The sequence below is a fragment of the Uloborus diversus genome, chromosome 5 (genome assembly GCF_026930045.1).
Source record: "Uloborus diversus isolate 005 chromosome 5, Udiv.v.3.1, whole genome shotgun sequence".
NCBI classification, from domain to species: domain Eukaryota; kingdom Metazoa; phylum Arthropoda; class Arachnida; order Araneae; family Uloboridae; genus Uloborus; species Uloborus diversus.
This window is the reverse complement of record NC_072735.1, coordinates 12,864,774-12,877,840: the sequence shown is the minus strand read 5'-3', so window position 1 is coordinate 12,877,840 and position 13,067 is coordinate 12,864,774. Positions and strand designations below refer to the sequence as shown.

The 13,067-nt window shown below is 33.1% G+C and overlaps 1 protein-coding gene across 1 annotated transcript in view; it reads right to left on the bottom strand.

Annotated features, from left to right (window-relative positions):
* LOC129222449 (cell adhesion molecule Dscam2-like) overlaps positions 1-13,067 on the bottom strand; it is a 94,154-nt gene that overhangs the window by 68,122 nt on the left and 12,965 nt on the right. Inside the window, exons 5-8 of the mRNA XM_054856963.1 lie at positions 10,182-10,343; positions 7,896-8,183; positions 5,263-5,388; positions 1,429-1,602 (exon numbers count right to left, since the gene is read on the bottom strand). Coding sequence (XP_054712938.1) covers positions 1,429-1,602; positions 5,263-5,388; positions 7,896-8,183; positions 10,182-10,343 — 750 coding nt within the window. The remainder of the gene's footprint in view (positions 1-1,428; positions 1,603-5,262; positions 5,389-7,895; positions 8,184-10,181; positions 10,344-13,067) is intronic.

Sequence of the window (13,067 nt, the reverse complement as noted above, 5' to 3'; positions counted from 1 at the left end):
GAAAACAAAGCTAGCGAATTATTGAACTGCATTTAAAATATGAAGAATAAAACTCTCACTAATATTATTTTTTATTATTACGTGACAATGCAGCTGTCCGAGCAGGTGTGGATTCGGAGCCATATAGTCCGTCAAACAGAAGACTGTTATTATTTTCTTTGCTAACGAAACGTCATATCCCTTCAAAATATAAACTTACTTGGTTTTGCCAACATCTACATCAGAGTACATTCAAAATGAGAAAAAAAAAAAAGAAACATATATTACGAAAAATGAAATTTCCCCTTGGAAGTCGAACGATTTACTTCTTGGAAATTTGACTCCCTAAAAGCGCCAATGTTCCAAAATTGGAACATGCTATTTTGAAGGGGTACACATTTCGGAAATATCATTGTACATTTCTAAAAGCATTTTAAAATCATATATTGAAGTATTTTTCACAACTATAATAAATATCATCACATTTTCTGAAAAAACCAATTTTTGGTAAATTTTATAAGAAAAAGTTGCAAAAAGCTAAAAAAACACTCATCTTTGGAAAATCGCAATAAATAATTGAAAACATATAAACAATCAAGCAGGAAATCAAAAAATACTTTGAAATAAGACTAAACTGTGTTAAAAAAAACTTGTTTATTTTAACGTTATTTCTTGGGAAAATTTTCACTTAAATATGATGTTCCATTTTTGGAACATTGGCGGGTAAACGGTTAATAGCTGCGTACATCGTCTAAAAAATCAAGGGCAGTCCAAAATGCAAAGGCGTAAAATTAGTTTCGACACATTTTACTACTCTCTAGACATGAAATAACAAGTAATCCAATGCTAAACAGTTGCTGACTGCAGCAACCATAGATAAGAAAAAAATAAGTTCTCGTTACTTCCGACTCATTGGCGCCCGGGTTGGAAGGATGAAATAGGTTTCGAAACGTTGCGTCATCACTTCCGCTTCTAGATATCTTGAAATAACAAAAAGCTTTCTGAATATTGAGGTATTCGCTATTGGATGAAGGATTCCTACTATTTCGGAAACGTTTCCGATATATCCAGAAACGTTTCCGAAATTTGTTACAGTGTGGAGATAAAATATACACGGAAATCCCGTTACAACGAATACCAACACAATGAAATATTTATGTCAGCAGTATGAATTTTGAGTCCCAAATTATTTTCCATTACATATATACTCTAGTAAATATATATATATATATATATATATATATATATATATATATATATATATATATATATATATATATATATATATATATATATATATATATATATATATATTAGGTCAAAGTAGGAAGCGACTTTATTATTGTCTTTTTTTTTTTTTACTATTGCTTACATTTGTTATAAGCGATCCTTTTGCTAGTATTATCTACTTGGTAACACGTTTGGTATGATTAAAATGGTGCTACCTACCTAGCACTTGCAGGGATACTATTTTACTAAGTCCGGCTCCAATTCCATTATTGGCTTGACAGAGATACGCTCCGGCATCGTTCTCTTCCGCGTCGGACAAGACAAGTGTCCCATTATTGTAACGATGAGCTCTTGGACTTGAATGCACATACGTGAAATCACCAGCGGTGTTTTCTGAAAGAAAAAGTCTGAAATAAGATTCTGTAGCGTCACTACGAGGTGGAAAAGGTAAGGTGGCGGTCAGTCCTTGGGTTGCACCCATAGACTAATAATAAGAGTAGACCGAGCTTTCCCAGACTTGCTGATGAAAAAATTGGTTCATGGATACATCATGTGACTGGTGAGAGGCTTGGCGAAAACTTTGGCAGCATGGTTGCTAGATGGCAACATTGTCTTTAGTTTGGCAACATGTATTTTAAGACGTAATGTGTTTTTATCATAATTTTTTTTTCCAGGTGCAGAGATTGAATTGTTTTTCTTTTAGTTATGCTTTACTTTGACACCAGTAACTAGTTTTTGATCATAGTTTTCAGTAACTTTTATTTCATTTGGAACTGCTACGTCAGCGTTGGCGTGAAAGTAGTGGCGTGAACGTTTTGCGTTAACGAAAAAATTTACTAATCGGTATCTTAAATTGAAATTATAGGTAAAAATCTTACCGTTTGCCGATTCTTTTTGGGCGCTTGTATCTTTAATTGCTCAGAGAGTTATTGAAATTGACTAAAGAAAATGCACAGTACTATCTAAACGAAAAACTCACTATATTAACAAAATATTTACAACTTAGAATAACAAATTTACAAATCGGACTCCATAAAATATCATTCTTCCGTGTTCCATCAATTCTATTTATTTTATTTCTCGCGGGCGTTGATCGTCTGCTACGATCAACGCCCGCCGTTGCTAGGATATCCACCAGTCACATGGTTTGGTTTATCAGCAGCAAAAAGGGATGCCATAGCTCGGTCTATTCTTATTATTAGTCTATGGTTGCACCCATTTGAAGGGTGGCTCGCAAAATACGCTGTTATAAAATAAAATCCTGAAATGTTACGTTAAAAATTGCTTGCATCCTTGTTGCCTGTAGGGTAACGGCACCAGTAACATACAAGGGTCCAGTAACACACAGTCTCAAGTTTGGATTTAAATAATAATACATTTAGGCGGGTAAAACTGATGAAGCTGCGGCCCATTAATATGGTGCAACCATCTTGTATTCTCAGAGTGAGTTTTATGAGCCAGTTGGTATTTAGGAGGTAGTGGTAGAAGGATATGAATAGCCACCACAAGGTCTGCCGGTGTTTAATGTTCATTTGAATTTTATAAGATTAAAAAATAAATTTATATAAGTAATAATATATTATTACTTATATAATATTTATATATTATTAAAATAAGTATTAGATTAAAAAATAAAGAACTCATTTTGAAGAGAAAAGGGGAATTCCGTCCATTACACATCCTTTTCTCATCCTATCTGTTACTGGGTATCATCAGAATTGTCGGTGTCTGTAACTGGGGGGTTGGATTTTTTTTAGAAATTGAGCAAATAAAAATAGAATCAACTAATTCAATGGATCCAGAAGCAGCCAAACGTTAGATGAGATGTAGTTGCAAGAGAGAAAAATAGTTTAAAAAGTCTAAATACATTAAAATTCTCAGAAAATTGGGTCAACTTAAGAGCGATGTCTTAAGCATGTCTGTTAATGGTGCCGTTATCCTAACTTTTACTGTAAAATAATAATAAATTGTAAAATTGTAATGTTGTAACTATGTCTTCATAGTTGTTGAATCCGCAGACATAGTTTGGCGAAAAATGAAGTTTTTGGCAGATCACAGTGACCTTCCGCTACCTCCTATCGGGGCTCCATCCCTTCGGGTGACACCCATTTGAGGTGTTGCACCCAAAGTATATTTAAAATGAAGCCAAACCAAGGAAGTTAACATGGTTTAGGGTAAACGCTGAATTAAGCTAGAGCTATATTCAAATCAATTAGCTACGAGCAGCAATGTTTCCCTCTAGGGAAAATAAACACAACGATTAAGTACATTCAGTTAATAAAATTACAAGTACTAATAAATTACTTATTATTTTTCTTTAAAGCAAAGAGTTATTTACTCAAGTACAAAGTTTAAAACAAAACAAAAAAAAAAAAAAAAAACTCATTACGTAGAAGATAAAAGTAAACACGGAAAAACGCTCTGAGTAACTGTTTATCTAATATTTAAAACACGAGACATAAAGATAAATTTCTGCAAAGAGCACTTCGAGCTAGAAACATAATGCACAAGCGCCAAAACCAAAGTAATTACGGAGTATGAAAGCCAGAAAAGTGAGTATTAAGTGGGGAAATGAAACAAAATTTCTAATAAATGAGAAAAGTACGAATGAGCATCTCGGAAACATGAAAAGAAGAATTGCTACTTTTCTTACTTAACAGTGAAGAGCTTACATTGTCGCTGTCGCGTTCCGCTGCTTTTTGGCGCTTTAATCTTCGGTGCTAACAGAAACAATCGCCATTTCGTTTTTGAGGCTTAACCGTTTCGCATTTCGTGGTCGGAATAAAACACTTTTAAAGGTTGCTTTTATTTGACTTTTTAACTTAAGAGCGAAGTACATTAGATCATTTGGGGCTTATTGTTTGAAGTGTTTGGGGCGTAATGCCGTCTGTTTATTTTCATTTGCATGTTTTTAATTGTCTTCTTGTTTAAAAATAGTATCTTGGTGCGTTATGAGGCAGTGGGTAAGAACTGCCGACTACTTCAGACAAATGCTAGTGTCGACATTAAGTTGTGTAATAACTTCTGACTGCATTTTTGAGGCTAAAGGAAACATACTAAATTAACTTTTAATAACGGAAAGTACTCTCCCCCCTCCCAAAAAAGGACTAATAATTAAACTTAAGATTTCCTAAATGAGTTAAATTTCCTCAACAAGTTTTCGCCCTAAAATAGTATCTTAACCAATTTCCAATTTATGAGGGAACGATAAATAACGTTATACTAAGTTCAACAAATTTTAGTGCCTGTAATACACTTAACAATAATATCTTATTAATACAAAGGAAACTATAATATATTAACTTTTAAATATGGGAAGAACTGCTCCCATCCTGTCGGGGAAAAAAATAGGACTAAAAATTACAATAAATATTTCCAAATGTCTTAATCATTTATTATCCCAATTCTTAAGTTAAAAAAAAAAAATGATGTAGCCCTAATATGTAACAATGTCCTTGCAATAGGATGAAGATGTATATTATTACATCATGTAGAAGTATTTATAGTTATATTTTTGTTAGTTTCTTTCAAATACATTGACAATTTTTAACTCATCAAATGTGCAGGTTTCCATGTGCATATTTTTATTTACTCTGCATCGAAAGAAAATATGGATAGTGTAAAATTGATAGTATTATCCACATTCTAAATATTAGTTACATCATATCGTCTGAAATACGCAAGAGCTATATATTTATATTGATTCTTTACAATTAATATATCCTTAACCGCTATGCCTTGAAAAACTTGAAACTTTGGATTTTTTTCTTCTTCTAAGATGTAATGGTTGTTCATGGTTTCGTGATCAAAGCAATAACAAATAAATAAATAAATCCATACATGTTTTTTTCTTGAAACAACACCCTGTGTTGTACTGTACTTAAGTCTATGTCATTTTGGACACCATAAATGCGTATACAGTACCTGCTACATCCCGATTAGAGGAGGCTTTAGATTCGCTTTTTTTATTTTGTTATTAAATTTTATTTTAATACTCATATGTATTTTCCAGTTTACATAATAGAAAAACTAAGAACTTTCATATATTTGTACCTGTATAAATCAATTTTTTCCAGAGAATACTGGGAGCTGGAAACCCAACAGCTGCACAGTCCATCCATACAGTATTTCCTAATACGACTGTAGCATTTTTAGGTTCTACGGTCCATTGTGGTGGCACTATGGAAATAGTAATGAATAAAAATAAGTTAGAATAAGTATACTTAGAATACAATTTTATCAAATATAAAGAGGATATTAGGATTGAAGAGGGAGGCTCAAAAAAAAAAAAAAAAAAAAAAAAAAAAAATCTTGAAAAACTAATGTTTTTCGGTGGTACGAAAAAGTGCATTATTTTAAAACAAAATACATTAAATACATTGAAAAAACTAAAGTTTGGCATACTTTTGTTTGACAATACTAATTTGTTGCGTGCATGACTGTTGTTTTACTTTGTTTAAAAACGTGGACGATTGCAAAGCATTTTTAAGAGTTAAAGCTGCTTCTGTTAACAAATAAATATCTTTCTTGTGTGGTTCTTAGCGTTAACTCTATATAATGTTTAAATACAGATAACAGCTCATTTTCCCCAATTTTTTATAGTTTGATAAATTAAATCGGAATTTATAAATATCATTCAAAACTAGCTAGAATAAAAAATTTACTCAGATGAATCATGCATATGTGAGTATAAAAACATTACAGATCAAAACACCCCAAGAAGTTTGTAAAAACATATGAGTTTATTTTTCTACTGAGTTTCACAACCTACAAATGAAAAATATTGATAGAACATGATTCTTAATTTTCTGTTTTCTGCAAAAACGAAACTTTTGTGCTAAAAAAAAGATTAACTAAATGAAGCAAATAAATAATAAGGAATAAAGAAATAGAGAAATGCAGCTATTTGTTCATAAAACGCATCTTAAAATTTTCATAATATAAACCATCTGTTTAAGCATTTACAGCAATAACAGCTCCCAGTAAGAAAACATTCTCAGCTTTTATGACAGATGTATTGTCTTCGGATCGTTTATTGCTGTTAAATTCTAGTGAGCTAATAAAATAGTGAAACTGCAGTATCTGACTGATGTAGGCGAGTTGTTTAGTATCATCTTGCAGTTCCATTTGCCAATAGGTGTGTAACTTATATCTTAAAGTTCAAATGTGTTTCAGTAAAATATGAGGCTTTTTTAACAGCCAGGTTGCTTTACAACAACGATTGCTATAGGCCTTATTCGATATTTTTAATGAAGACGAATACTCTTTTTAATTCATTTTATTTCAATATAGATTTTAACAAAAATAAAAATGCAAGAAACTGAAAAGATCTACAATGATACGCTTTGAAAAACGCAGGGGTGCCCACCTAGAGAGGGGGGATTAAGGTGCAGGCTGCGCCATTGAAATTTAAGGGGGGTTGTTTTGAACGGTATTTTTCTCATTTAGGGGAGCTCATGCTTTTGGGGGTTCTTCCGTAATTTAGGTGGGATGGGCACCCCTGCAAAACGGTTGCTATATTCATGGGTATGTGTGTCCGTGCGCAAGTGAGTGAATAGATGTAAACGTCTGAATGTGTCCAATGGGGTCGTTCCCAAAGTTTTAAAGGTATTTTGTTTTCTGAAAAAAAAAGCATGCTTAAAAACATAGGATCTGACCATTTTTTAAATAATTTATTTAAGTTGAATATTTTTAAAAAATTACTTAAATCGGTGCGCTTTCATTGTTTATACTTAATGTTAATGTTGCCATTCACAGAACAAAATATTTAATTCGCATCTTTACTCACGTGTACTGGCAACGATATGGTTGATAGCAAGCGTAGAGCGCAATTTTAATTCGCTGCTTGATTATCATGACGTGGAAACGTAGTAGAAAGATGCGCCAAATTGTATCATTTCTGACGTCATAAAGACCACGCCTTGTTTGAAAAATCGGACTTTTGAAAAAATTAATAAAAAAAAAAACTGTTGGGGAAAATGAAAATATTTTCTCGGTTCATGTATTTTGTTTTTTTTTTTTTTTTTTTTTTTTTTTTTTTTTGCTCATTCTATCCATTTCAAAGACTAAAAGTAGAACTTTTGACTGATGGAAATCACCCCATTGGTGGCCCTGCTTATTTAAAACTAGTGGTACCCGCATGGCTTTGCCCGTAATAGAAATTAAAACGTCTTTTGTTTTGCCTGTATATTTACAAATAATGTATGGTAAATTTCATCGCCAATTGGCTTGTGCCCATGTTATGGTTCCACGTTACGGTAATTTCGTAATTTACTCGTCCATCTTATGATAATTTTGTTCTTAAAATTAGAATGGAAAAAGAACCAAATCGAATTTTCGAAAAATCGCTTCAAGGTGCACACCCCCATGTTACAAACTAACTTTGTGCCAAATTTCATGAAACTCGGCCGAACGGTCTAGGCGCTATACGCGTCACTGAGATCCAGATATCCTACGGACATCCTGCCGACATCCCGACATCCTCCGGACAGAGAGACTTCCTATTCCTATTCAGAGTCACAACTGACTACAACTGTATTTATGTCGAGGACTGCATACTAAGTGCCTTGCCTCCATTATTTTATCTACCGATAGATGGCAGCACCACCACCGGATCGAACAGTTAATACAGAGAGACTTTCAGCTTTATTATTTGTAAAAAAAGATAGATAAAAATATTACCGTACCGTTTACTACCAGCTGCATCGTCATATTCGCCGAAGACGCTACATTTGTTGATACACATGTGTAGAGTCCTCTGTCTGAAGAAGTTACTTTCTTGAAGGTGACTATTGAAGAATCTTCTGTGGTTTGGACAGTTGTATCTCCGTGCGCCAGAAATGGTAATCCGTTCTTTAACCAGTGAAACCTGAGAGGCGGATCTCCTCTTGTAACAATGCACACTAGCTTTGTTCGTGCTCCTTCGTCTACTGTATTACTTTCACGAAAGAAATGCGGATCGATCATTGGTGAAACTGAAATACACAATACAGTATGCTAAAACAAATTATATTATATATATATATATATATATAGATATATAGATATATATATATATATATTAATTTGAATTTTAGGCATCTTGAATTCAAATTTTTTTTTTCGCAATCACGAGCGTGTGTGTATGAATGCGCGTGTGTGTTTGTGTAGGAGTGTGTGTTTGTGCCTGTGCGCAAGCATGAGTGTGTGTATGTGTGTGTATGTGTTTGTGTCTGTGCGCAGGCATGAGTGTGTGTATGTGTGTAGGCGTGTGTGTCTGTGCGCAGGCATGAGTGTGTGTATGTGTGTGTAGGCGTGTGTGTGTATGCGTGTCTGTGTATGATATGGACGCAACCTGGAGACGGTTTTCGCAAGAGGAGCAGCGGGAAGACCGAAATTTTATCTATTTATGTTTTGTTTAATATATGTGTTACTGAAAAAATCAGGCTGATTGCGTCTCAAATACTAAACTGGCATTTAATTAGTCATGTGTTTAGGTAAGTGTAATAATAATTTATTTATTATGAGTTATAGGACATGTTTTTTGCATTGTACTAGCTATGGGAATTGTATTTAATATTATGTTGCTAAAAAGTTTTTAAAAATGTAATAATGATAACAAGATTCATCTTTTCAATAAAGCTATACTCTGCTTGTTAGATAATGTAAATACCTAGATGAAAATTTCTAACTCGGCCAGTATTCACAACAAAAATACATCTCAACTTTTAATTTTTTAATGCAGTCCATGGAATAAGACTGTATTTAATAAAGGTGCATACTCAAATACGCATAATATGGTGACCCGGAACTCACGGCGTAAACTTCTAGGGTTATGTCTTCCGCAGTGGAGTTATACCTTAACCTCACGTGTATGCAGTCTTGAACTACGAATGTAATACGGAAGATGTCATGAATTATGTCCTATACATTAAAGAAGAATAAAGAAGTGTTCACCGTGGGATTTGGATTCACTGTTCCGTTAGCTTTGTTGTAGATAGTGTTGTTAATGCATGTTATTAACTTTTTGTGTGTATCGCCACTGCCATTATGAAGTATAATTATCATCCCTGACTTGTGGAATACAAGAAAAAATTACCATTTCAATTCTATTAAGGTAGTTGAACCTCCTAATTTACGAAAAAAATAGACCTTGAGAAATTTAGATAGTTTCAATATTCTTCATTCAATATTTAATCGATGAATTATGGAGCAAACTAGAAGCAATTTAATGAACATAAACGCACTGTTTATAATTGAAGTTATTTTTCCTTTCTTGATATTCTCATAGCCACGTTTTTAAAGTTTTTACTTACGCCAACAACTTTACCAAAAAAGGTATTTACTCTATATACATTTGAAAGTTTGCGAAAACGTTAATTGGATATATTACCATATATGAACCTCTAAAAGATAATATATATGCAATGAGTGGTTTTGAAATAATGATCAATTAAACTTACGGAGCAAAAAGCACGTTTTTCGGAGGAAATTTTCAAAAAGTTTCCGATAAAACCTGTTTTTAGTAATTTATTTACAACTTGGAGGTTCATACCGTCTTTTGGTATTTAATGAAGAGTTAGATCCACAAAGGTTGAAAAATAAGGAAAATGAATGTACTGTCAGTGTGTCAGTGTTTACTGGAAAAATGGCTTTTTACTTTAAAAAACCTTTAAAAAAATTTTGTCCGCACATACATTGTCAAAATGTCTTATTGTCATTCTAAACAACCATTTCAAGTTTTACAAAGATACAATAAATGTTGAAGAAAAATAATATTTGTGACGCTCGCTTACTGCGTATTATTTCACTTCAACAAGTGTTAAAGCTGTAGGAAATTTTACAAATCTAAGCCGGTGATAAAATTTGCAAAATTTTCAACATAGTTATTCGGTGAAACAAATTACAATTGGCTAGAGAGTTTTTTAGATAGGTATTTTTTGAAAAAAAAATACATTATTGGATGAACATATGATGTTTATAATTGTACTTACCTACCACAGAAACATGAGTATTACCAGAAGCTGATAATCCATCCATGCTTCTAACAGTACAACTATATTCACCTTCATCTGCTGCTCTTTGTACACTTTGTATCGTTAATATGCCACCATGACTGACTTTTTGCCGATGATTCAATGGTAGTAAGATCCCACCTGAAAAGAGTGCAATAATTGTTATCTGACATAGTTTTATCGATTATTAAACAAAATAAATTTTCAATGTTAACTATCATACAGCAGTTATTTCAACATGTCGTTAAAAACATATTTCATTATTCAGTACATTTGTTACAATCTTCCTGGACTACGTTTCATGTTATGTCAGAATTTTTTCCATACTTTTAAATTAAATTACATGGCTAGATGAAAGAAAGTAACAACTGCTATACTGATTGAAAAATGTACTTAATATCATATAATAGTTTAAATAACGAACATAAAAATTACAGCTGCCAAAGTACGATGCATTTGCCGTACATATTCTTACAAATACTCCTTGCCATACATATTATTTCTTATGTGATTATTTACTTTTGTCTACACTTTATATACGGTAAAAATGAAACTATTGCATTAATCCCCTCTCTTAATTATACACAAGGTACTTTGCTACAAGTTAAAACGATCTGCAGGAGGCGAAGAGATAATTTGAAACCACACAGCAATGTTATTTAAGAAGTGTCTGGTCCATGCGTTGTACAACGTCAGCAATAAATAAGTTACATAATTCAAATGATAATAGAATGCGTTCAATTGGTCCAAATGAGATGAAATTAGAACTACAGATAATTCAACTGATGCGCTTGGTAATTAATGAGCAAAACCTTCAGTTCAAAAAAGTTACTGGTTGTGGCGGCGTTGCCATAAATATATTTAATGGATTAGCAGCGACATGAAAATTAGCCCAATAGTCCCGCTTCCCGGTATACAGTGTTTTCTAATCGGAAATTCATATTATCTACCTCTGACACGTGAGTCTGTTGGAATTTGGTATTTTCAGGGCTCCATCCAACTAATAAAAAGAATTTGCAGTGGAAAATACGGAGGAGTTGTATTTTCCACTGATGCGCTTGATAATTAATGAGCAAAACCTTCAGTTCAAAAAAGTTACTGGTTGTGGCGGCGTTGCCATAAATATATTTAATGGATTAACAGCGACATGAAAATTAGCCCAATAGTCCCCCTTCCCGGTATAGTGTTTTCTAATCGGAAATTCATATTATCTACCTCTGACACGTGAGTCTGTTGGAATTTGGTATTTTCAGGGCTCCATCCCACTAATAAAAAGAATTGTAGTGGAAAATACGGAGAAGATGTATTTTCCACTGATGCGCTTGGTAATTAATGAGCAAAACCTTCAGTTCAAAAAAGTTACTGGTTGTGGCGGCGTTGCCATAAATATATTTAATGGATTAACAGCGACATGAAAATTAGCCCAATAGTCCCCCTTCCCGGTATAGTGTTTTCTAATCGGAAATTCATATTATCTACCTCTAAAACGTGAGTCTGTTGGAATTTGGTATTTTCAGGGCTCCATCCAACTAATAAAAAGAATTGTAGTGAAAAATACGGAGGAGATGTATTTTCCACTGATGCGCTTGATAATTAATGAGCAAAACCTTCAGTTCAAAAAAGTTACTGGTTGTGGCGGCGTTGCCATAAATATATTTAATGGATCAACAGCGACATGAAAATTAGCCCAATAGTCCCTATTCCCGGTATAGTGTTTTCTAATCGGAAATTCATATTATCTACCTCTGACACGTGAGTCTGTTGGAATTTGGCATTTTCAGGGCTCCATCCAACTAATATAAAGAATTGCAGTGGAAATTACGGAGGAGCATGTAGTGGTAGTGCAACGTCTACCACCGTATTCCAGCAACTCTGCCCGATCTCAAGCACAGCATTTGGTGATCTGTTCTTCAAATTCTAACAGGCTCACTCCGCTGTTCGGTAGAGAAAAAGATTTTTCGATTACAAAACATGGTTGAACGGTATAGGGGACATATTAGCCGTTTTTTTTTTTTTTTTTTTTGTAGATTTTGTTTTTTTGATTATTTCTTATTTGTAACACCTTTAAATATGTTCTGTGCACAGCGCCCTATTTCCTAACTCTGTAGCACATCATTTAAATCATATGCAGTTTAAATTACCAATGAAACGCATTCTGGAGCTATCTGAAGTAAGCAAGGTATTTCTTTCTGACCCTGGACATGTGGAGTTTTTCTCAGTTTTGGCGTCAGAAAGTCTTCCTCTTAGGATATATGTTGAATAAGTTTATTGTATTATATTTGTAGTGTTAAAAGAAGTACTACAAACTGTAAGTTAAAATATTTGTGCTGTTAAGTCCCACAGAACTCCATTCACCGCAAAAATTAGGACATTTCGAACGGTCAATTTTTACGTAGTTTCAAACGTCCTCTGTTGGCGAGTTGACGGTTCTGGTAGCCAATAATGCAAATGTCAGAACTTTTCCCTTCCATTTTTAAACGCCAACCAAATGTAATAAATGCAATAGTACAAAATACATGGAAAACAAAAATGACCTCGGGCATAGTGACGCGTGGTATGTGCACGAGGAGATAAGTTGGTATTCAAGTAAAAAAAAAAAATAAATAAATAATCTTTAAAACAAATAAAATTATTTACAAAAGTAATTATTAATTCATTCGAAACATCATTTTCTCGCTTAATATTTTTATTTAGTTTTTAACTTTTAAAATAAACTGATGAAGGAGAAAAAAACACGAAAATATGATTGAAACTGGCAATTCGATTTTTAATATTCTACAACTCGCATGAAAGATGAACTTAGTATGAAAAAAAAGAAGAAAAATGCAAGTGATTTTTGAAAGGTAAATAAAACAAACTGTAATA